This window comes from Hemitrygon akajei, chromosome 6, assembly GCF_048418815.1.
Source record: "Hemitrygon akajei chromosome 6, sHemAka1.3, whole genome shotgun sequence".
In the NCBI taxonomy this organism is placed as follows: Eukaryota; Metazoa; Chordata; class Chondrichthyes; order Myliobatiformes; family Dasyatidae; genus Hemitrygon; species Hemitrygon akajei.
In genome coordinates, this window is record NC_133129.1 from 133,896,917 (window position 1) to 133,922,254 (window position 25,338).

At 38.6% G+C, this 25,338-nt stretch overlaps 1 protein-coding gene across 2 annotated transcripts in view; it reads right to left on the reverse strand.

Annotated features, from left to right (window-relative positions):
* Positions 1 to 395: 395 nt before the first annotated feature.
* LOC140729492 (voltage-gated potassium channel KCNC1-like) overlaps positions 396 to 25,338 on the reverse strand; it is a 68,249-nt gene continuing 43,306 nt past the window's right edge. Inside the window, exons 2-4 of one of the 2 annotated variants that reach the window (XM_073049280.1) lie at positions 12,757 to 13,690; positions 7,079 to 7,276; positions 396 to 3,510 (exon numbers count right to left, since the gene is read on the reverse strand). In XM_073049280.1, the coding sequence (XP_072905381.1) occupies positions 3,446 to 3,510; positions 7,079 to 7,276; positions 12,757 to 13,690 (1,197 nt within the window). In that variant the 3' untranslated portion in view covers positions 396 to 3,445. Of the gene's footprint in view, positions 4,298 to 7,078; positions 7,277 to 12,756; positions 13,691 to 25,338 lie in introns of both variants that reach the window. The other variant, XM_073049279.1, reaches the window with a different exon arrangement.

Sequence of the window (25,338 nt, forward strand, 5' to 3'; positions counted from 1 at the left end):
CTCCTCAAACTCCTAATGAAGTATAGCCACTGTCATGCCTTCATTGTAATTGCATCGATATGTTGGGCCCATGGTAGATCTTCAGAGATGTTAACTCCCAGGACCTTGAAACTGCTCACCTCTTCCACTGCTGATCTTGCAATGGGACAAGTGTGTGTTCCCTCAACTTCCCCTTCTTGAAGTCCACAATCAATTCCTTGGTCTTACACCACTCACCAGGAAAACCTATCCTGAGCCCAATATATTGATGCAATTACAAAGAAGACACAACAGTGGCTATACTTCATTAGGAGTTTGAGGAGACTTGATTTATCACCAATGACTCCCACAAATTTCTACAGATGTATCATGGAGAACATTCTTCGAGGGATGAAATCTTGTACACACAGCTCAAATTTGTCATCAACAGCACAATATCTTTATTGAATTCATCTTTCAGTAGTTGACAGCAAGATACAGTCAGATCCTGTTAACAGTGAGACCAGGGTCTATTTAACACATTTGTCATCAAACCCACAATTGCAAGACATTTTTATACCAAATTCCATCTTTATTGTTGCATAATATATTTGAATGTGTTTTAACTCATAAAAGTTTAGAGCAGTAAAAAAGTAAAATAATAATGCAATAAGTCTCATAACTGAGGATCTCCTACATTTACTTCTAGAGACATAGTATTGGCAAAACAACAATCTTACATTATTCCATATTTCCTTACATCATAGATGGAAAACATTTCAACTCATTGAATGTATTCTGGCTCACAGAGTCACTTCATCATCTCGCTGATGTTCTCCCCAACCTATTCTCCCCACTTTACAATTAGATCCTCCCAGATCACATCACTTGTCTACATCAAACTGTAGTTTCCATTTGGACAACTCTCTAGATATCCTCCAATTTTCAAATATGAGTAACTACTACCAGGACAAACAACAATACCTGCCCTAGATTCCATGGGAAAGGAAAAACAAAATACAGTTCCTGGCAACCAGAAATAAAAACAGAAAATGTTAGAAATATCCAACAGGTCAGGCAGCATCTGTGGAGAGTGAAACAGAATTTTTATGTTAGGCCTTCAATCTGAAACATTAACTCTCTTTCTCTTACCACAACTAACTTTGTTCCAGATTCAATGGTTTCAACAGTGACTGAGTGAAGTTGATTTCCATATCCCTGCATCAGTGAAGGAAAAAACACTCAACCAGGATTGACTGACTTCTTATGGAAAAGTTGTGTGATATTTGCTGAGGATGAGCATGATTAGCAATTAGCTCATGGCTTTCCATCATTAGCCTCACACATGATGAAGGACACCAGCATAATATTCAAAACTGTTCATTATCTACACAGATCTGCTTCCCCAACAAGAGTTGGACTTTCAGGACAGGACAGGGGGAGTGTGTCCCTAGACAGTACCTAAAGTAAGTAACCAGTGCCTAACACTCTTCATATTGCATGAAACCTGGCATTGTGGAAGTTTGCAAAATATCGAATATGCAGGTGTTTAAATGGTCTAAAACAAAATAATTACTGTAGGATACAGAGACTCAAATAATCTTACAGTTTACAGTAATACAGTTTCTCAAATAATCTGAGTGTGCATTTGAACTTATGCCTCATGTGTGAAAGAAGGGAAGTGACTACAACTTCCTCTGTCCAGCACAAACCAAAATGGCTCCTCTTATGACTTACCTGTGTGCTGAACTGCTGGCCTCCAGGCTGCGTGATCTTCTTTAACCTAAAGCAAGCAAACTGGTTCCCTCCAGACACTTGTTTCAGATAGGCAGCTGGCCTATCAGATAAACAGCCTGCTATCTCCTCTACTGAACACATCATCCCAAAGCTATTAAGCACAAAAGCTAAATCATCTGAGAGAGGAAGTTCCATGCTCTCCGCATCTTGTTTAAGTGTGGAAAGTCCCCCAATAGGGAATGCATGCATGCAAATCCCCTGATTGTGTTTAAAATGGGAGTTTTGATGTTTAATGATGTTTAAAATGGGAGTGAACTATACAACCTCTGACCCAACCTACCTTTCCCCTACAAGGTAACATATTAAAGTGACCCTCTGTGTGTTTGGTTTGTCTCTCATGTTGGTTTAAATAACAAGAAGAAGATCACTCACTCAGTTTGTCATTAAATACTGGGTCCCACCTCTCCTCTTTCAGGGATGAATCTGAATGCAGGCAATTTTATCAACCATCCAACCTTATCGGGCACGAAGTAAGCTGGATATCATTAGCAGAAAATGTGTGGCAGAAATCATTCCTCCAAGAAAGATTCTGCACTTTGTGACAGCTACATTACCTTATGAATACTAACATTTATAATTAAACACATTTTTAAATTATAGATAGATGTTAAGACTGCATTACAACCATTGGTGATAAGTAACAGCTTTCTCAACCTGCCATAGAGCACCACCTCTCTGTTCCTGTTCATTGATGGTCCAAAAATGAGCCATGCACCAAATGTTTCCAGTCTGACCCTCCTGATTTGTCCTTGGAGACCACAGGGAATTCATCAATGCAGGTCTCAAATTATCGGAAAAAAAAATCAAACCATGCAGACAAAGACTGATTTAATACAAAATTTATTTCATGCTAGAATTTTTTTTGCATATTATATTGTGCATGCACGTATTCAGAACTAAATTGCATACAGTGCCGAAGTATTGATTCCAACTTTAGGAGACCAAATTTCAGTAAAGATATTCGCTGACTTGGACTGATAGTCCTGCCATGGAAAATGGTGCCGATAAATTGGTACTGTTCAATGGAATGCACGCTTCCTAATTTAGAGTCTGCAAGTCTGAAATACACACTTTTAAATGCAAAGAGGCTAAGACCATCTGGATGAAGAGTTAATATTTATAGATACACATGATGTCCAGAAAATACAAGATTACTAGCATGCCAACCTAATCAGATACAGGGTCAGAAATGCTTTCTGAATACATGTTTTAACGGCTTGTTTCAGATGAAGATCTGAAGCATGGATGAGTGGTCAATATGACCAATCGCCATCTACATACAGTTTTCTCTAATCTTGCACTGTTTCATGAATATTACAAAAAAAAGCTATCCATTGCAAATAAATATAGTTAATTCTGACATTACTGTATGATTACATCAAACTTTTGTAAAAGTAAATTAGTTTGGAAGGAAATATAGCTTCTGATTTAAAGGTTACTCATAGAATTACATTTTCTATAACATGCAATTCATGCTAGCAAACAAATATAAATCTATCTTTTGTTTTAGAAACATTTGGGCTTTAGAAAGCCGACAATTCTGGGTCAAATCTGTTACATACAATGGTCCTTAGAAGCCTGTTTGGCTTGAAGTAGTTTTGCTTGTCCTAAAGAGGTGGGTCTTCTTCTCTTGAAATGTTCCCAATGGGCAGATAATTGCCCAGAGAGCGTCCAATTCTGTCCCAGCTCATTAAGTTACTCTGACTGCCCCTGCTTGCATATACTTAGCAATGACAGGAGTGCCTTTGCAGAAATCTGCATGCAAAGAATACAGTGAATACTTGACCTTCTTTCCCCTGCTTTTCAACATAAATGTGGCATTTTGTTTCTACTTTAAAAAAAATATAGCTACATGCAGCGGGGGCAGTGTCCTTCTTCTAGAGACCTTCACATGCACCCAGATTAACTGGGACCTCTACAGAGTATTGCTCACAACTGGTTTGGCTTCCATGCAATGGCATCTCAAACTGCATGTTTTGCGTGAACTCCCTCAGGGTTATATGGCTCAAAAGGTCCTGAGAAAGAAATCTTCACTCGTTGACCAGGTGCACTAATAAATATAAATGTTACCCATTTTCAAAGAGCCAGTGTTTCCACAAACGGACAAATGCACACCCAAAGCAATGGGCTGGATCATCAATGATTTGAAACTGCATGTAGCTGCATTATTTCCATCTATGCACCAAGCACATGGAGCATACAGACCACTGGTGCCATCATGTGCCTGTGCGATCCCATCTAGAAATCAACGAGGATTGTCCCACCTAATGTCAACAGTAGAATCACCAGCAGCAAGGTGCTACCTAGAGACATGCAATCTTCAGACTTATTACCTGGTTTTATGCAAGACAGTATAGGCTGTAGGACTAAAGCTTTGGACCATTCTCAGCTACTAATCCATGCTATAAAATGGATGGTATGGGAGACGGAGAAAGCCTCAATGGACAAGGAGAGCTGTAGAGTGAAGAAGACACTGAAGGCAATTTTAGTATATTTCTGCTCATGCCAGCTCTGTTGCTTAGGCTCCTTGAGTTTTCAAAACCTTTATGTAGGAAAAATGCAAAGTACAGCATTGGATCAACAATAGAATGGATAATGATGAGTCTACATCATTGCCAGTCTGATAAAGCATCTCCATGCACTTGCATGCTCAGAGTAGTATCAATGTTAATGAAAGACAAAGAGAAGCGGTTACTAGGGATTGTTTCTACATCCCTAAGTTAACAACCATTATTTCACCAGGCATTGATTTCTAAGGAAGAACTCAGGCGATGTGATAGGCTGTGTTGGATGTTAATGCTCTCTTCGATATTGTGCTGCTTTGCTAAATAGTCTATAGTTTTGTTTCTCTGAGCTATTCATTTTTTTTACTTTTATTGTGGTTTTATGTTCCATTTTCAGAGTTTTTCAGTGTAGGTTTTGGGGCAAGTTTCTACTTCAGCACAATTATAGGTTCAAATATTGTTGATATTATCATGTCTTCATTTCATCCCTGAGGTAGTAATATTTCAGTTATTGGTCCAGATCAAAGTGCAATGAACAAAGCAGCCAAAATCTACCCATCCTGCAATCAATTGCCAAATCTGCCCAGCCTCTGCTAGCCAAAGGCAGGCATGAATTTGTCATGCACTTGCACTTCTTTGCTTTATTGAATGTTTACCATACAGAGTGATTTATGAAGCAGTTGGCCTTTTATCGCATGAGCTGAGGGAATTTTTGTCCAAACTAAAATAATTCTCTAATACCAATATAGTTGACAATCCTGACTAAAACATGAGCTATATGCCAGGTTAAGATGATAAACAGTTTTGTAATATTTAAACTGTTATGTGCAAATACTGTGAGGAAGACCAAACAGGGAAATTGTGTTTTAAATTAAGTTTTGATTCAAAAGCAAGAATATAGAAATCAGTTTACTAGTTCCCACAATATACTGAATCAAGAGGTTGTTCAGCATTGGAGCCTACTCAGTCTGCATCACCGAATTTTTCTGAAGGAGGAGTTTGATTGTATAAAATGAGAAAAAAAAATTCTTTTAAGAATCTATATGTTAGGAGGCAGGGGAAATTAAAATTCATCCAAGCAATCACCATTGCAACCACACTGGCTCAGTGGGGATCATGGCAGAAAATTCTTTCCAGAGGTTCTTTCACACTGCTTTCAAGTCAAACATGTTCTGTGAATTGTGAAGAGTTAGGGGAAGGAATGGCAGTGTTGAAGAATCAGTGATTTCTATCCATCATTACTTGTATTCAACAACATCAGTTCAGTTAACATATAATTCATAGTCTCTAGTGAGTACCACCAGCAATCTTACCATTTCCAATACATTTCAGAATGTGAAATTGCCAAATAAGAGATAGGTTTGGGAGTATAATGGCCATTCTCATGCAGAAGTGCATTAAGGCCAGTCAGAACATCAGCCAACTAAAGAAGGATTTAATACATTGATAGAGTTTTGTGTTGATCCAGGGGACAGAGGTGAAAGGCCAACACTAATTCACCAAATGCCCCTGTCCCATCTCCTTTTCCCATTGGCAACTCCCCACTCCAAATGACAATTCACTCTTTTCAAATTAGGAGGTACCTAAGCCTCCTATTTTGAAAACATGATTGTAGAAAAAAAACCATCCTAGATAACAAGTACATCAGAAACACAAAACTATTATGTTAGTCTTTCATTAATATAGTAAACTAACCAGCAAGATATTGAATAGTTTATTCTATGTAGTTATTCTGTTTTGTAAGACACAAACATGCAACCCAACTAAAGTAAATGTTGAAACGATGTATAATTAAACCAACTGAACAGAAAATCCAATGTTCAGTCTGCATTGGTTAGATAGGCCATGCCAAAGTCATTTCGTTAGTCTATTTCTTTTATTAACAAATTTACTTCACCAAATTTAATTTAATGAAAACCCTTTTATAGGATATTGACGTCATATCAGTGGTGGAAATTTGATTAATTTGAGTTTGATCTGATATCTCACCCCATACAAGGTATGAATTGGCTTGAAGGAATGCCTGGGAACTCTTTAGTCTTTCATCGCAGTAAGAATTGGTCTCATTTTGATGCCAATTTGATACTATTCTGAAGTCCATTGAAGCATTTAAAGACTAGACATGCAACCAATTCCATTTCAAACATGCACAAGAACTTAACATTGAACAGATCTACAAGAACACATACAGGATGGATTTAAGCTGAAAGGTTTCCATCGTTCATGCTGGTAGAAACATACTTCCACGGGCCAACAATATGCTGACATTGAAACACACTAGTGAATTACTCTTTAGCCAATCTGTCCAATACGGAATCAAATTCAACACTTTGCTACAAAGATAATTTTAGCTGAGGTTTTCAAGCTACTTTCTTATGAAAGTGTTGTGATCAATTTTTTTTAGTCTGGCTTTTAATTTACTTTATAAATTATATTTACATATTAAGTGTTCTCTATAGAAGACTGTCCATCAGAAATGGCACATGAAGCTCCTATATACCACACCAATGGCATGGTTTGGATAATACTGTCTCTCTATGTATAGATCTATATATATATATATAATTTTATATATATATATACACACATACAATACACCAGTGAGAGGACTTGAATGAAATTCTACACTTTAATTCATGGCGCTTAGCGTCTTTCTAAAATCTCTATGGAATTTCATAGACAATTACTCTACACAGCTAAGCATTGCTTATTAATCCATGATAAACCTTCCCAATGCAGCTGTATATCCTAGCAATACTAGATTAACAGATTGATATATATACCTATAAGGTTACGTATCTTGCCTGTGTGTTACGTACCCTTTCTTATTCCTCCATCGGGTGGACATGCAAATTCCCCGGTTGATAAGAGGAAGCAGGGCCCGTCTCTGGCATTCCTCTCCCTGGTGTTAGAACGAGTGAAGGGGAGGTGATCTTCAGGCGTCATTGCCTGGTCAATATGAGGACAATCTTCGTTTGCCAATGCTGCATTTGCTGCATCACCGTTCTGTTTAAAATCTTCAAATATACAAGCAAAAGCTGAATGAAATGCTAAGTAGTATGTTTGTGTTTCTTACTAAAGGTTAGCAGAATCTATGGTTTGTAACACTCTATGCAATCAACTAAAGTTACTCCAGAGGCAGCACATTCAGCCAATAAAATATTTTGCATTGGCAAATAATATCACATAAATATAGTAAGCAACGGCACCAAAATTGTGAAAGATTGATCTCAACAATTATCAGCAAAAGCAACTACTCTTGGTGGCATGGAACAGAATGAGCAGGACTTTATAAATGAGAGACAACATTCTGTCACGACAGACCGATGGAGGGACAAGGAATCCACTGTTACAACTCATGCTTTCTGCAGTGGATACTTCAATGTGATTTCTATAGTTGAAACACCACCATCAAGGAGTTTAAACCAAGGCTATTGGGCTTAGTAAGGAAATAATGGGGCAGAGTCAAGTTATGCCTGTAAACCATCCTATTTGTTAAATGCTGAAGTTTTATGTAATATTTATTCCAACAGAATGTTATGCTCAATTTGTTTTAGGGACAACAAGCTTTTAATCACCTGCGCAACCAATTACCATGTGGCCCAGAACAACAATCATCTGAACTGTTAGCCACAAGCATCCTTTAACTGATTCCAATGTCAGCTAAATTTGGGGGCCACTCCCCTCATAGAAAGGTGCTGAAGTTACAGAATTGCAGCACAGAAGCCCGTTTGGCACATTGTGTTTTTTCCAGATCATTGATAAGGCTACCTACTTAGTCCCTTTCCCAAGAGTTATATAGCAAAGTGTTTAAACATCTAGCAGATAAAAACTAATAAATAACAAAAGCAGTTAGTGAAAGATGCAAAATGTGTTTCTAAATGCAGCACCCTGTTCCCCATTAATTTTCTTCCATAGGATTACTCCCTATTATCCCTCCCTTCTCAGATTCCCATTTGCAGCTCATTTCTGGCTTGATGCATTAAAATGCATTGAAGCACTTCATCCTAGGAAACACGGTGTGTGGGAAGGTAAATGAAACAAGCCATGAACAACAGGACAACAGATCTTTTTGCTCGAGGACCTACTGCCACAATCTTTCCAAACCCAAGCCACCCTGGAAAGAGCCTCATGCAATAAATATACCTAAAGACCATTTGTCTGATGTCACGAGACTGGTTCATGGATCACAGGTCAGTGGGGAGGGGGACAGGGAGAGAAAACCCCAAGCAAAGGAAATTACAAAACCTGGCCATTAGTTCAGAGGATTGAGGAATGGGCAGTTGAAATCAAGGTTGGAGAAGGTCTCATCGGGCTCTACAGCACACTACACAGTGAAGTCAGCCTGCTGTGTTCCTTACCCTTTAAGCTACAACAAAGCAGGATCGCAAGTCTGCCAAAGTCACAGGCCATGCACGTATGCATGAAAACAAAGCAAGCGTGCCTGTATGTGCAACTCAGGACTTTGGATGCTGCAATGCATACAAAGCACTCAGATGTCTTTGTGTATCTGACACACCAAGCACCCAGAAAGGAAAATCCCAGACTTGGCAGAGCACTCAGCAAGTCTTAGAGCATCCTTCATGAAGGATTATCTGATGAAATTATATCTTATAGCGCACATAAATAATGTGCTATAAGATACAATATCTTGGCCCTCACGTTATCAGTTGTTACAATGAAAAGAAAGGATCTCCCTCCTTCCCAAGCCTGCCAAATATGGTGAGTAAAATAGTGTAAATCAGTACAAATGGCAAAGACTATTGTGAATGGGGAAGGAAATACTGTGTTTTAGTGAGCGTAGTATACAACGGAAAACAGAAGATAGAAGTGTGAAAAATATTAAGGGGAAGTTGCCGATGCTTGGAAAAGCACACTGAATTGGAGACTAAAATACTGTAGTTCTCAGTAATTGAAATGGTTTTGGTTACATCATAATTGGACAGTATAAATACCAGCTCAATAATTAAAGAACGAAGATTTTATTCCTTTTATATAATTTAGCAGCATGTAGCTTTGCTTCCATAGGTCAAGATGTAAAACAAAGTGCTTCTTCTCACCTTCTCTCTTGCTCTCAGTTAGCCTTCACATATATTTTGATACATTCTGGTCTTTTGTGGAGTGTAAATGGACAACACATGGGAAGGGGAACAATGCCAGCTAGAGACTGCTAACTTTAGAAACATTTCAAAATGTGTATTATCCATCGTCCACTGGCTTCGTTCAATTAAATACCATTGTGCCTGCTCTGCCAAGGCACTTTTCTTAGAAATATAAGAGCAGATGTAAGAAGTTGAAGGTGGTGCAGGCTATTTACCCACATGTTGACTTCAATAAGATCATGGTTGATCTTTTACCTCAGCTCCACTTTATCCCCTTGATTCCTTTCATCAATAAATATCTATCAACCTCAGTGAAGGAATTTCTTATTTTGAATCAGCGTATCCTACTTATAAACAACCCAGTGTCATAAATGTATCCTTCCTTAGGTATAGAGATGATCTTGTACTCAATATTGCAGGAGTACCCTTACCAAGACCCTATATCATTATAGTAAGATGCATGGTGGAGCAGACTCGATGGGTTGAATGGCCTACTTCCTCTCCTATAGCTTATGGTCTTACGCCAATACTCATTATCAAGTGCTCTTGAAATAGACTTTTGCCTTCCCAAATGTTTTTTCTTTGTTATCTTTCAGGGTTTTGCATTCATGGATACACCAACAACTTTCAGTCTCTCACCATATAAAATGTTCTCTGCTATTTTTGCTTGCTTTATTCTACCACACTGGCTGAGCTCACAATTTTGCCACATCCTTTGGAATAGTTGAATTTTTATACAGCACGGAAACTGAAGCACACAGCTGATCATTCTCATCACTGCTAGTTCTACCAAGCAAACTAAGTTCAAAATTTCAAATTTAAACTTTTACTGGTAGGCGCAGGTTGAAAGATGTTTAAAAACAGAGGGGATCATGTGCCCCATAGAATATGAGAGTAAGAATCATGATGAACCATTATAAAGCCTTTATAAAATACTGGCTCAACCACTGTTGAAATATTGTTTGCAATTCTGTGTGCTTCCCTCTAAGTAAAATATAAAGCTTTTTAAGAGGGTGCAAAAGAGATTTACTAAGTTTATTCCAGGGATAGGGTAGACTGTAAAAGCTACAGTTCTTGAAACTGAGGAGGCTGTGAGGGGATCTGATAGAGAAATTAAAAAATCATGAAGGAGACAGACAATGGATAGAGAGAAAAATTATCAGTGGCAAAGGGCTATGAACTAGGGGTGAAAATTTGAAGGTGATTGGGAAAGGAATCTATAGTTAGATGAGATGTTTTAAAATTATGGAGTAGGTGAGTAGGGTGTTCAGTACACTGATTGGGATAATAGTAAATTTGACTGTGGTTTTCAAAAGCAGCTGAAAATTTATCCAAAAGGAAATATAAATTGCAGGACCATTAAGAGGGCAGATAAATTAGAGTAAGTAAGAGTGCTCACACGTAAGTTTGGTAGAGAACTCAATGGGCTGAATGACATCCTTCCCTGTTGTAACTCTTATGATCACATTCTTGGGAGTTGGGAAGGGCACGAGTGAAAATGGCCATGGTGCACAGATATGGAATTGGGAATGGGAATAGGACAGGAGACAGAATGTCTTGGGATCTGTGTGGAATAAAATCACTGGGCTGATTCTGAGATTGAAGGAATTGCAAAGTGAAGCAGGACAGAAGAAGATATATTCACTGAAGCTTGAAATAATGTAAGTAATCTCATTGAGGCATGGACAATTCTGAGAGGGAATGACAAGCTGGATACCAAGAAGTTGTCTCCATGAGATGGAGAGGTAAAGCTCATGATCATAATGAGATTTCATGGTGCAGAAGGCTTGAAAAGTTATAAGACCTATTACTGTCTCAGTTTCTTTCATTATATTCTAAAGCGTGGAGGCATGTGAGAGGACTGGAATGAGAAACAGGAGTGTGGAACTGGAAGTGAAGTTGACTCATCTTTGTAGAAAGTCTCATTCCGTTACCAAAGAACCCAGCAGGCTAGGCAAGATGAACAGGGTGGAACTCTGGATGTTGATTGCTATGAAAATATTGTTTTACCAAAGCAGAAATATTAAATACATTAGAGAAAGGTACATAATCAAACAAGAGTGAATTTTAATCAGTAAAGTGAAAATTGTGTCTATGACTTCTCCCTGCACTCCCTGATACTTTGTCTTTGATGATAATTGGTTAAAATTATTAGCTCATATCCCTGTTACAAAAAGAACAGAGAAAAGAGCATGTTGGGGTTGCAGTAATGTTATGAACCATAATCTTTCATGTCTGAGAAACACAGTTCATTGCTAAATAAACTAAAATTAATCTCTATATTTTGACGTTTCTTCAGAAGACTATTTGTAAAAGCAAAGTAAGACGTTACTGCTGTGATATTAGCAAACGCACAATTAAAGCATTTGATTGACACTCCTCTGTTAATGCTGGTGTTAACCTGTTTATTCTAAATGCTTCCATTAGTATACAAATAGCATTTTTAGACTAAAAATCTTTAATACTAAAATAGGTGTTAGAAACATCGTAATCTGATGTGATTATATGAGTATATTTCTCTCATTGAAAGAGTTAAATATTTTTTGTACTAAAATGCACAATTATTTTATGCTAATTCACTCAGAAACAGCAGGGAAGTGGCTTCTCACATTAGGTTACAAAGATAGAGCATTATTTGCACTATTATACTAAGTTATTTTGTAATTATAATGCATGGCAAATTTTTAAGAGCAACATTAAATATATTTACAAAGAAGCTACTAAGATCTGGAGTGAAACACTTCAATACTTTTCAGGCAGTAAACTGTACTACTTTTCTAGGAGTTTGAAGTCTATATTTGTATATCTTTTCATGCAGCAAGTTTCCTGTAAAAGAGCCAGTAATTAGACTATAGACAAATATTTAGAATCCTACGTCCTCAGTTTAGCCTGGGGTATAGTCTTTTTTAATCACACAGTTTTACCCTGATCTTGATCCTTACAATTGATCAAATAAAACCACACTCTGTTCTAAATCCACTTGATACTTCATTTTAGAGATTAGTAACCAATAAACTATGAGCAGTGCTAAATACTTCAGGGAAATATAGTAGATTCTGGTAGTCATTCTAAGGTATATTCGTATGCATTTTTGCTTTTCTTCTCTACAAGATAAACTGTCAGAAGCCATAATTTAACATATCATACTAAGATTCCAGGAGGAGCTTACCTCAGCAATGCATGGTTTCATTCCAATAAAGAAAGTTGCTAGACTGGCTGCACTCTATTTGGTAACGTGCTTACTAAAAGAATGTTTGATACAAAACACTAGCATGGCTTAAATGTGCTGCCTTTCCAGAAATCCAGAGCTGGTTGAGATATAAAATGACTACCAGGGGTAGGTGCAAAGGAGGCATTCGAGGGTCAGATGGACATTCCTCTAAGAGGTTTCCTACCTGCTCTGTTTATTTCTAAAATCTCTTCCTGAGCGAGTGGGCATGTATCACTCTGTGTACTGTGATGTGGAGAGTTTACACCAGATTTACAATAATTGGGGGATCCCAGCTGGGGCGGTCTCGGTATATGCTTCTTTTTCTTCTTTGGTAATTTTTGTTTGGCCATCGCTAAGGAGTAATACATTCCAAAATTATTGACAATGACAGGGACTGGCATAGCAATGGTCAGCACGCCCGAAAGAGCACAGAGGGCTCCTACCAACATGCCCGACCATGTCTTAGGATACATGTCTCCATAGCCAAGTGTAGTCATGGTTACCACGGCCCACCAAAATCCAATTGGAATATTTTTGAATTGTGTGTGGTTATCGGCTCTCAGGTCATGGGGGCTAGCACCTATCCTCTCAGCGTAGTAGATCATGGTGGCAAATATCAGGACGCCAAGTGCCAAGAAGATGATGAGCAGCAGGAATTCATTGGTGCTTGCACGCAAAGTATGTCCTAAAACTCTCAGTCCTACAAAATGACGGGTCAGCTTGAAGATTCGCAGGATTCGAACAAAGCGAACCACTCTCAGGAAGCCCAGAACATCCTTAGCAGCTTTGGAAGACAAAGCACTGAGTCCTACCTCCAGATAGAAGGGCAGAATGGCCACAAAGTCTATGATATTGAGAGTATTCTTGATAAACTCCACTTTGTTGGGACAGAAAGTGATCCTCATGAGAAATTCAAAGGTAAACCATACCACACAGACTCCTTCAATGTACATTAAGAAGGCTTCTGTTTCTGTTTCCTGAATAGTCTCCATCCGGGTTTCATTTCCATTCCTTACAATCTCCGTTCTATTAACGATGGGGTTGAATGCCTCATGAGTCTCGAGGCAGAAGGTGCTGATTGACACCAAGATGAAGAAAAGCGAAGCAAAAGCACAGTACTGTGAAGTAAATCAGAAAAACAAATATTAGTGGCAAGAACTGAAAGATCAGACAAATGCATGCGCAGCAGTTCAAAACAGTGAAGAAAGCAACATATTGGCACATAATGTCATTATTCTCAACAAAACCTTTTCCTTCCTGATTCCTCTCAAACCTCATCATCTCAGAGGTAAATTTAGCAATCTCCTGCCATAGATATTTTACCATAAAATTAAATTCTTTACTTCATAGAAAGTTGTACAGAAAATATTCTACAAACAAAGAAAGGCAACATTTTACGACTGTACAATCAATCATTTCACTTCATGAACATCTTGTAAATAACATGACACGGGCTAATTCCTGCATATTGTGTGCAAGGGATGTTTGGAGGGTATGGCCTTACAAATTTCCTTCTACTGCCAGTAGATATTTTGTACTGGTTGCACCTTGTCTAAGTAGTCCTTAATTAGTGCTGAATGCTGATACTTGGCAACATTCGGTCCATGGTAATTCTTTGAGTGGAAAGATCAGCAGCTTCAAGGCAAAGCACAGGACCTCTTTCACTGAGTTGATCCACAACGAGCACAAGTGGTGTCACAACCAAGACCAGAGAACAGCATGTACAGCACAGAATCCTGTGTAATCAAGATGTTGCTGATGAACCAAGAATGGTACAAATTCATCTTCAGGTTGTCATCCTAACCATAGCCTTGAGACAAGCTTGCAATAGCTCTGAGGTTCTGAGCATTGAAAGTAACCACAAAGCAACACCGAAAATATTCTGGCCAAAAGGTATCACCATTACTAGGTTTGAAGTGACCAAACAGCACAGGGAGGCTGATATTCCCTATCAAGCAACCTACAACCTGATGTCTACTGGAAGGTTCTGATTATGAGATGATTTTACCAAATGGTCTTGTCAGCAAATTATCCAGTTGGACCCACTCCCTCTTATCCTCTTAGGACATTAAACAGATTCTAAGCAGACCATTGTTCCATAGTTTTAGAGTTAAATATTCCTCTTCAGAAATCTCTCCACTTGAGAAAGTTGAAGAGAAAAATTCCACCTTGCTAAGATGTGCTGAGTCTGCTTTGTCAACATGACCAGACTCAGTCTTCTCAGAGTAGATAAACATTTAACTTTTGCAAGTTGTGACACCCAGTATTTACGATCTGGGGCTTTACAAACTTCCAGAAATTTAGACAAAGGTGGCCATCAACACCAGAACAATATTGGTGATTTCCCTCCCCATTTACTCTGAGTCTTGCATATAATGTCACTGAAGAAGCATGCTACCTTGGGACTCCAGACAAAATGTCTGTGACTACAATTCATTGGGAGGCTTGTGGCATTGTGAAAAGACCTTGGTCACATGGACAACACCACATGACTCTCAATTAATTGTCTGCATTTCAGCATCTGCAGGCTTTGATTGTGGGTAACTCATAAATCCTGATTGGAATGCAGAAGTTATAAATAGCAAGATACTGTCTGCAAAGCTCCTCCCTTTAATAAATCATGAACAACAGTGACCCACATTCTATATGGCTCTTAGATTCCTAGAAGATATATTGAAATGGAAGGCGGAAATTATAATTCAGCAGAATCTGTATCTGCCGCAAGGCCTTTCTTCAATTTCTATCGAAGAAACAAAACAATCACTATGAGAAAAGGCAGGGTGCAAAGTGATAAGCTATTTTAGTTCACAGTGGGGTGTGGGAATTGTGAGTCAGTTATGAGATGGTAATATGCAGACAAGATAATGTAGAATTTTTAAAATCACCGGTGTCCATGTTTTCTCTCATGCCGTAGTCCTAAGCTGTTCTAACAAAGCTCACACTTCTAATAATGGGTCAGGGATCTGAAGTATTCTCTGTTTAGCTTTCACAGATACTGTCTGACCTGCTGATTTTTTCCTAACATTTTCTGTTTTTTTATAATTTCAAGCATCTGCGGCTTTTTTTTAAATCTTGAAGCTTAAAATAGATTCAAGGATCAGCGCATCATCTTCTGATAGGCCAAATTATAATCTTCCTACCTCATTATTGGCATAGCTTTAAGTTCAACCCTCCTCCCCACTTTAGCAACCAACAGTGTATACTACAAACACTCCCATCCTATCCCCCAATATCCAGCTCATTGCAAGTTAATTACACCTTGCAAGAAGATGTATGATTGAGATTAGAAGCATAAAAAATGTTCAGGCCTATCCAGGCATATTCCATTTGAACCTTGACACCACTCTTTGGAAAGAGGACTTGGGAAAATGCACAAGATATAGTGAGGAAACTGGATATTGTATACTAAGCAAATTGAGCAGTATTTAAAGCAAATGAAATGGCCAATGAATAGTGAGTGCCAGTTTTGCTGAGTGTATTGGGTTTAAAAGCATACAGTTTGCTTTGTGTTTTGACTGCTCAAACCAAACCAGATGAAATGAGCTTTGCTGATATTCTGAAAGTAATGCAGAAACATTTTGAACCCAAGCCATTGTTAACTGCAGAATGATTTAGGTTCTATAAGCAGATACAAAAGGAAAGCATACTTCAGCATATGTAGCTAAATTGAAGAAGGTGTCTGAGCATTGTCAGTTCAGTGATGGGCCTAATGATGCACTGAGGAATCTTATAAGAAATCATCCAAAATTGGCTCCTAACTGAAGCACAACTTGGATTTAAAAGAGCAGTTTAAATAGCTGTATTAATGGAAACAGCAGAGACAAAATTAGGTTGGAGTCAGAAATGAAAGTGAGTGTGAACAAAATTGCAAGGTCTTAGTCAAGCAAATGGAATTACTGTCGTGGCAGGGACTCACATGTAACAGACCAATCCAGTTTTAAAGGTGAAACTTGCAGAAAATGCAACAAAGTAGGACACAGACATAGAGTATGTCAGGCAGACAAAAATAAATTAACTGCACATGGTATAGAAAAAGATAAAAAGTCAAGTTACAGTTTCAGAAAGAGCACTAAAGTGCATGCTTTTGATGAAAAATCTGATAATGATGAAAATGCCACAGAAGCCTATAAAATAACAATGTGAAAACTAACAATAGACAAGCGATATGGTTTACACTAGAAGTGAATGGTAAATTAATTAAAATGGAAATAGACACTCTCAACTGTTTCAATTACTCCACAAAATGAGTTTAAATGTTACTGTTCTATAGATTTGCTAAGTATACTCACAGAGAAAAGAATCTCAGAGTTGTACGTAGTGAGATACTAGACACTAGACACTAGAATACTACAGCACAGTACAGGCCCTTTGGCCCTCAATGTTGTGCCGGCCCAAATATTCCTCAAAAAAAGTACTAAACCCACATTACCCCGTAACCCTCTATTTTTCTTTCATCTATGTGCCTGTCTAAGAGGCCCTTAAATACCCCTAATGTTTTAGCCTGCACCACCATACTTGCCAAGTCATTCCAGGCACCTACAACCCTCTGTGTAAAAAACTTACCCCTGATGTCTCTCCTAAACTTCCCTCCCTTAAATTTGTATATATGCCCTCTGGTGTTTGCTATTCGTGCCCTGGGAAACAGGTACTGGCTATCCACCCTATCTATGCCTCTCATAATCTTGTAGACCTCTATCAAGTCTCCTCTCATCCTTCTACACTCCAAAGAGAAAAGTCCCAGCTCTGCTAACCTTGCCTCATAAGACTTGCTTTCCAATCCAGGCAACTTCCTGGTAAATCTCCTCTGCCCCCTCTCCATAGCTTACACATCCTTCCTATAATGAGGTGACCAGAACTGAACACAATACAAGTGTGGTCTCACTAGAGATTTGTCGAGTTGCAACATGACCTCTCTACTCTTGAACTCAAAATGTATGTCCTCTAATAATAAATTTTACTTTGAAGTTTGAACTTGTAATTGCAGTTCAAGGATATTAAACAGAAGGCTGCAGGTATTCAACTAAGAACTTATATTGAAGAAAAGATAATTCCTGTTGGAATTACATTTGTATCTGTGAAATACAACAAACATTGGGTTTGTTTGTGGTAGAAGCTAGGGGGCCAGAATTCAGAGGTCATAAATAGTTGAGACAACAACTTTATTGGAGATCCATCCACCATTTGCAAGCCACATCCCCTGCAAAAGAGTTCAACTGAAAGTGAAATAAGGAAAGTACTGGATGATGCCACAGCAGTGCTGAGAGAAGGAACTGGAAAATACAAACATATCAAGGGTAAAATAGTGTTAAATGAAAATACCACACCCATGTTTTACAAAGCTCGTCTGGTTCCTTATACCATCCGTGATAAAGTAGCCAGTGAGCTACATTGCAGGGAGACTGAAGGAATTCTTTCCAAGGTTAATTGGAGCCCATGGGCAATGCCTGTGGTCCCAGTGGCCAAGAAGGATGGGACTGTCAGGATCTGTGCTGATTTTAAGGTAACCGCCAACCCAATTCTGAAACCCTCTGACCAGGATAGAGGTTATCTTTCCAAACTTTCTGGAGAGAAAAACTTCAACAAATTGAATGTAGCTGAGGTCTACCTACAGAAGGAGATGGAAGAAGAGTCCAAAGTGTTTTTTTTTTACCATAAACACCCACAAAGGGCTTTATTGCTATAGTAGGCTTATTTCTGGAGTAGCATCGGCACCTGCACTCTGGCAGAAAGCCATGGGCCAGGTGCTGCAAGGCTGCCCAGGCACTCTGTGTTACTTAGATGACATCCTTGTTACCAGGAAAGATGACAATGGGAATCTCCAAAATGTCAAAACAGTGTTAAAAACAGCACAATGCAACAAGTGTGAATTCTTTAAACCAAGTATCCCTTATTGGGGTCACACCATTGATACTCAAGAACTACACGAGTGTGCTGAGAAAATTCAAGCAGTGGTGAATGCCCCAAGGTCAAAGGACGTGTCACAGTTGTCGTCCTTTTTAGGATTTGTCAATTACTATAACAGGTTCCTGCCAAACCTGGCTACTGTGCTCTACCCCTTGAACTCATAATTATAGACTGGGAGGAAACGGCAGTGTGAGCTGCCTTTGCAAAAGATGAAGGAAATGGTAATGCCAGACGCTGTACTCACACATTATGATCCACATCGTCCAGTGAAGCTTGCCATGCACTGTTCAGGATGCCAACACAACCAGAAGATGTGTCCAGAGCCATCAGAACCACTTTTTGCAGTCCCATATTCAACTCCTACAACCACCACAGAGGAGGTCCCAGAACCTGAGATTGTTTCACAGGCCCCAGAATCTGAGGCTGTTTCACAGACACAAGTCTCACCTGCCAAGCAGAGGGATCCCTCTTGTCAAGAAAGATGTTATCCCACAGGAGTAAGAAAGCCTCCAGGCTGATTAAATCTTTAGGCTTGAATGGGACAATTTGAAATTTACCATGCTGTGGATGTCTATATTGTAGTTGCATTATATAAAATACTTTATATAAAAATATATAGAAGTATTGATACATTCTATACTTCTATCTAAAAGTTGAGAGACATTCTATATTAAGTTGGAGTTTATAGCTAAGCATCGAGGGATGTTGTATATTTAATATTTCAGTAATATTTGAGTAATATTGTAATTTTTCATTTAAATAATTCTTTACAGATTATATCTATAAGTACGTGAACAGCATATGTCATCATGCCACCACGTTATACCTGCATGCTAAAAGTAAAAACTAATTATGTTATCCCCGTTCTCTATTTTTATTTTTATTAGTTTTATGTTTTGGAACTACAATACCATAGAGAATGTGGTGCCTTGTCTTTAGTCCTGGGCTGAGAAATCCTCTAGTGGAGCACCCTGTATGAATTAGTGTGCGATAATCTGAGGGATTTGATGGCATTCACCTACTTTGATGTACTGAAGTGAGCTTGGCTGTGTTAAAAGTCTTGACAGGGGGATCAAGTGATCATAGTTCAACATTAGCATGCAACAATAAGCAATGATGAATTAGAAAATGAATCTCCTGCCTTTACTACCTCCCAACCCCGCTTCCTCACAGTTCATTCTCAGCGATCTTTTTGATAGCTTGAAAGAGGCTTTCTGGTGGTTAACTATTCCAAATTGCCTGCATCAGTGCAATAAAAAAAGAGAAAATCAAAGAGATGTATGTGGAAGGTGCAAATAATTTCACTTGATATGTCACAGCAACAAATAAATACTAGGCTAGAAATCAGTCAATTAATCAATTATTTTTGAAAAACATTTTCTCTTTTTTTGTCACTCCAAAGTTGTCAGAACACTTAAAATTGTTTTGATGAATACTTCCTTACTTGCCCCAACCACCCGCATAATTAAGGATCACACTCTGAACGGTTAAAATTTCAGGACTGCAACCTGAAAACATTTACTACCTCTTTGCCTCCACAGATGCTCCCTGACCTGCTGAGTTCTTCCAGATTCCAATGAGATTTACGGGAATGTGTTGTTTCCTACTTGGCATTGCTGCCTGCCATACCTCCGACAGGGCCCTTAGGGCAGCTGAAGGGTTGTCAGCCAGGGACCACCACTCCCTTAGCCCTGGTACATCTCCTGGTGGCGGAGCATTGACAGGGAGGTCTCCCTTTCATCCCCTGCAGCTTCCAATGCGGTTGGTTGGTCCCCCAGTTTCTGTCCTTCCTCCTCGGTGTCCATTTGCAGTCTCTCATATTTTCTTTTAAACTTTCATTCTAGTAGACACTTGCAATGTCAATGCAAAATCCCAATGTAGATGTTAAATTTATACATCATCTTGCCTATTTATTATTTTAGGGGTGGTATGGTAGCATAGAAATTAGCACAATTGCTTTTTATTGCCATAGACTCAATTCCTGCCAATGTCTGTAAGGCGTTTGTATATTCTCCCCATGACCTCATGGGTTTCCTCCGTGTGCTCAGGTTTCCTCCCACATTCCAAAGGTGTATGGTCAAGGTTTGGGTTAGTGAATTGTGGGCATGCTACGTTGGCGTTGGAAGCTGGCCACACTTGCAGACTCCCCCAGCACGTCCTCACTGATATGATTTGCCACAAACAGCATGTTTCACCGTATGTTTCAATGTTTCACTGTATGTACAAGTGAGGAAAAAAAACAATCTTTAAAGCTAACCTTTTTCTTTACCTCATTTTAAAAACTGTTATATTGGCCTGGTAGAGCTACTGATCAAGATTGTAAATTCAAATGGAAATCTGATTTGTACCTGTCCTTGTCATCCTTGTTCTGAGTCTCAAGGGTATGTAATGGTGTTATATTTCATTCGGAAACACAAGGTCAAAAGAACTGTTGTAGTAATAGAGCAGGGGATGCAGAACTGAAGCTCCATGCCATAATGTTATACTGCATTACATATGACAGAAGAATCCCATATGCTGAACCAGCTGACCCAGACTGGTGTTATATTTTGTTTCATGAAGCTTCTACTGATGGTTTGCTTTGCAATGTTACAAGATGTGGACTGGAGAGTTGCAAAGGTATTGAAGGGCACTCAGTAAAATGTGTGTGTCCAAGGGCATTGCCCAGCTTTGCAAGCATTTCCTGATTAGTTATTGAAACCATCCCCAGTAAAACTTTCCATAATTCACTTCTGGAAATGCAACCCCACTGTCTGTCAGACCAGATGGCATTTCCTCCTTCTGCTCTAACAGCCTGAGAATTATGTGTACCCCAAAACACAGTCTCTTCTTCAAGCCTTAGTGGATTTCCCCCCGTCCCCCGTATGCTCTGATTAATATTCTTCTCTTGCTTGCATACAAGTCAGTGCATGTTTTCCATTTGTGGAGTGAAATATTCATCCTCTGAGTTGCATGAAAGGAAATTGAATATTCACTCTCCATCATTACCCCTGCCCCACTCCATCGCACTTTTGTACATTCATGCTCATGTCTAGTGAAAGTTCAGCCACTTCATTTACATCAAGGGCTAAAGTTCTTGGTTCTCTGACCATTTCTTCTTTGAATTTTCACTTTTTGATTTGATTTCAAATAAGAGTCACTCTTTGGAATCTTACATTTGGTTTCCAACACTCAAAATCAAACTATTTTGAAGGGGCACAGGTAGGAAGTCCACAAATTATACTTTTGGTTGAAAAATCTTATTTGAGGTAAAGTAATCAAGAACACCAATTCTTAAACACAGATCTAAATCACTAGAAGAGTCAGGATGGTCCTGCTTAGGACAGCAGCCTTTAATGATGGTAACAACTAATCTACCTGCATAACTTATCTTACTATCACATCAAACACAACCACAAACAGTCATAATCTGTACTGTGATCTTCTCTAAATGGTTGTTACTTTAAGTAATATTCAAAGAGTTAGCTTTCTCAGAAACAAAACTGGCTGTCAAATTATTGGTAACAGTTACTAAAATGCAAATTCAAGCTTGAATCTTAATTTGGAGTAACACGCACACAAAATGCTGGAGAAACTCGGCAAATCAGGCAGCATCTATTGAGAGGAATCAAAAGTCAACATTTCGAGCCGATAGCCTTCATCATCTAGACATGCTTGTGGACACCATTTCACACATAAATTGATATTTTAATTTTATTTTGAAAGCTAAATGTTTTGTAATACAGACTGTTTTTATATTATATATTTCTGTGGGCTAGCTTCAAAAGTTGTGTTAATGCGGTATATTCGCACATTTCCTACTGTCCCAGTTAATGCCCATTAGGGAAGTTCAGTGTAAATCAGATGTAGAGTAAGGCTCCGTCTACACTTTACCAGTGGCATGTCTGACCTTCTGTTGCCCAGTAGTGGTGTTCATTTTACCAGAGCCAGCGTAACAGTGAACTGAAGTAGCCTGAGGAATGTAAGCATTTTCTCACCTGCAAACCCACTCAGCACAGATTGGCAACAACATCTCCACAATCACCATTAGTAAAAATGCACCGTGTGTCTAGACCCCTGCTCCAATCACTTCACACTTTTAACTGTGAGACTAAGCACAGATCCAATGCCATATTTAAGATCCCTGTTGTTGGCCAAATTAAAGGTAGTGATAAATCAGCGTTTTGGAAGGAGATTGAAAACCTGGTTGAATGGTGCTCTAACAATCTCGCACTTAATGTCAGCAAAACCAAAGAGCTGATTATTGACTATAGTAAGAGGAAAGTGGAGGTCTTCATTAGGGAATCAATGGTGGAGAGGCTCAGTAACTTTACATTCCGTGCAGTTATCATAGAGTACTTGCCCTAGGACCAACATTTACGTGCCATCATAAAAAAGGCATGATAGCACCTCTACTTCCTGAGAAGTTTGTGCAAATCCAACATGTCATCTAAAGCTTAGACAAACTTCTATAGATTCTCAGTAGAGAGCATCCTGACAGGTAACATCACGGCCCAGTATGCAAACACCAAGACTTAAGAATGGAAGAGCGTACAAAAAGTGGTAGGCACAGCCCAGTCTATCACAGGCAAAACCCTCCCCTTCATTGAGCACATCTTCAAGGAGCACTGCTACAAGGAAACGTTGAGGCTGCAGTTCGATTATCTATTGCAGTGGTTAGTAATTATTCAAACCAGCGTATCAAAGGTATGAAGATAAGCAGTGAAAGCTATTAGAATAATCAAGAGTTGTGTTTTACATAGATAAATTCTGTTAATATTTTGTCACCCAGACATTGAAGTAGTCATAAAATGGAGAAAAATTTTGAATTTGTACAGTCACTTATGCATAGTCCCTTAATATCGTCTGGTTCTCTTAAAAAGTGTCATTGTTAGTTAACTAATTTGGAATAGAATAAGAACTGGAAGCACTTAGTGGGTCAGTTACCTCATTGGTGGTAACAAGAGTTTATGTTTCAGGTTAAAGACTTTGATGTGTCTTATAAATGTTAGGATGTCTCATCTGGTGATACATGCCACAAATATTAAAAACACGACAAATTCTGCAGGTTGGTGACCTGAAACAGTCTGACAAAGGGTTTTCAAAGTAAAATGTTCGCCTTGTTTCTCTTTTCACAGATGCTATCTGCCTCCACTGCAATCTTTGCTTTGACTTACAAATTCAAGCATCTGCAAGATTTTTTTGGGTTTTCATTAAGTAATTTGAAAATCCAGCCAATTTTATAAAGGCAAGTGTGATAGCCAATTTTCCACAAAGAAAGATCATGCACCGGCAGATAATATATTTAATTGGTTGATGGAATTGGAGAGATAAATGTGGCTATTGATAGCTATCCTGCTCTTCATTAAATAATACCACAGTGATTCTAAAATTGTTCAAAACTCTAGCTCCGCACCCATCCAGGCATGTGAGGAGTATTGATGTGTCCCTTAAGGCTTTGGAGAGTCAGGATGTAGGCAACTCAATGTAGAATATCCAGCCTCATATTAGATCTTATCTTCACAGTAGTTATGTGTATGATCCAAATAAATTTAATTCCAAGGAATATCTCAGAGATGCTTGAAATCAAAAGCATTCTATTGAGTCTCATTTGCAAATAATTTGTCCATTCTGCATTTATTAATGTCCTCCTGCAACGTGAAGCTGCCCTTCTGAAGAGAAACCATGTCCACCAAACTTGTAACTTGGAATCATCTGCAAATTTAGAAATTAGATTTTTCATTTCCGGTTCTAAGTCATTAATATAAATTGTGAACCATGATGAACAATTAACCTTTGCTGCCACTGCTTTCTGTCCTGAGGCTAACTAGTAACCTATTCTGCTTCTTCTTCCCTCATTCCACATCATTAGCTTACTCAAAGAGCGTATGTTTTTAGAACAATACAGCACAGATGCAGACTCTTCAGCCCAAACTAAACTAGTTATTAAACGCCTAACTAAACTAATCCCTTCTAACTACACTGTGTTCATATCCTGCCATTTTCTGTACAGTCATGTGACTATTAAAAGCTTCTTAAACACCTCTGTTATATACCAGATACCCATCACTCTCTAGGTAAAAATAAAGACATGCTCTGCACATTTCCTTTGAACTTACCTTCTCTTACCTTAAATGTCTGCCCTCTAGCATTAGGCATTGCGACCCTGGGAGAAAAAACTGATTGTTCACTCTATCTATGCCCCTCACAATCTTATAAACCTCCTCCACATCTCCACTGGGCCTCCACCACTCCAGAGAAGGGCACGAAGGCTCTTTGAAAATCTAGATAAATTACATCTACAACATTACCAGCCAAGGCTGCTCAGACAAGATTTTCAATTGTGAAATCTATGCTAATTGGATGTTCTTTTATGTTTCCTTTGCAATTCCCAGGATATGCCCTATACTTTCTGTTAAATGTACTCTTAAGCTATTTGCAAGTTCTCTGGTGCTACATTTTTCTAACAGTTTCATTAAATATGTGTAATGATGATGTCACTAAATTTGATTCCAGAGTGTGAATCATTAATCATTAATCGTTGCCTAGAAATGAAATGGGACATTTGGGTTGAGTCTCAGTGGAGCAGGAATCATAATATTAGCCAGTTTGGAGTTATGAAATTGGCTAAAGGACATAAAACAACGAGCAGTGGTGAATGGCTATTTTCGATACTGCGTCAAGGTGCATTCCACGGGTCAGTGTTAGGATCAATGCACTTTTAAAGGTTATAGCCAATTCTTGATATTATATTCTAGAAAGGATTTCAAGGCTATAGAAAGATTACAGAGGAGATTCACTAAGTACTATAGGAATACTGAATTGCAATTAAATTAGCTTTGCAGTACCTCATTGGGAGTGATCATTGATAACTGAAATACTG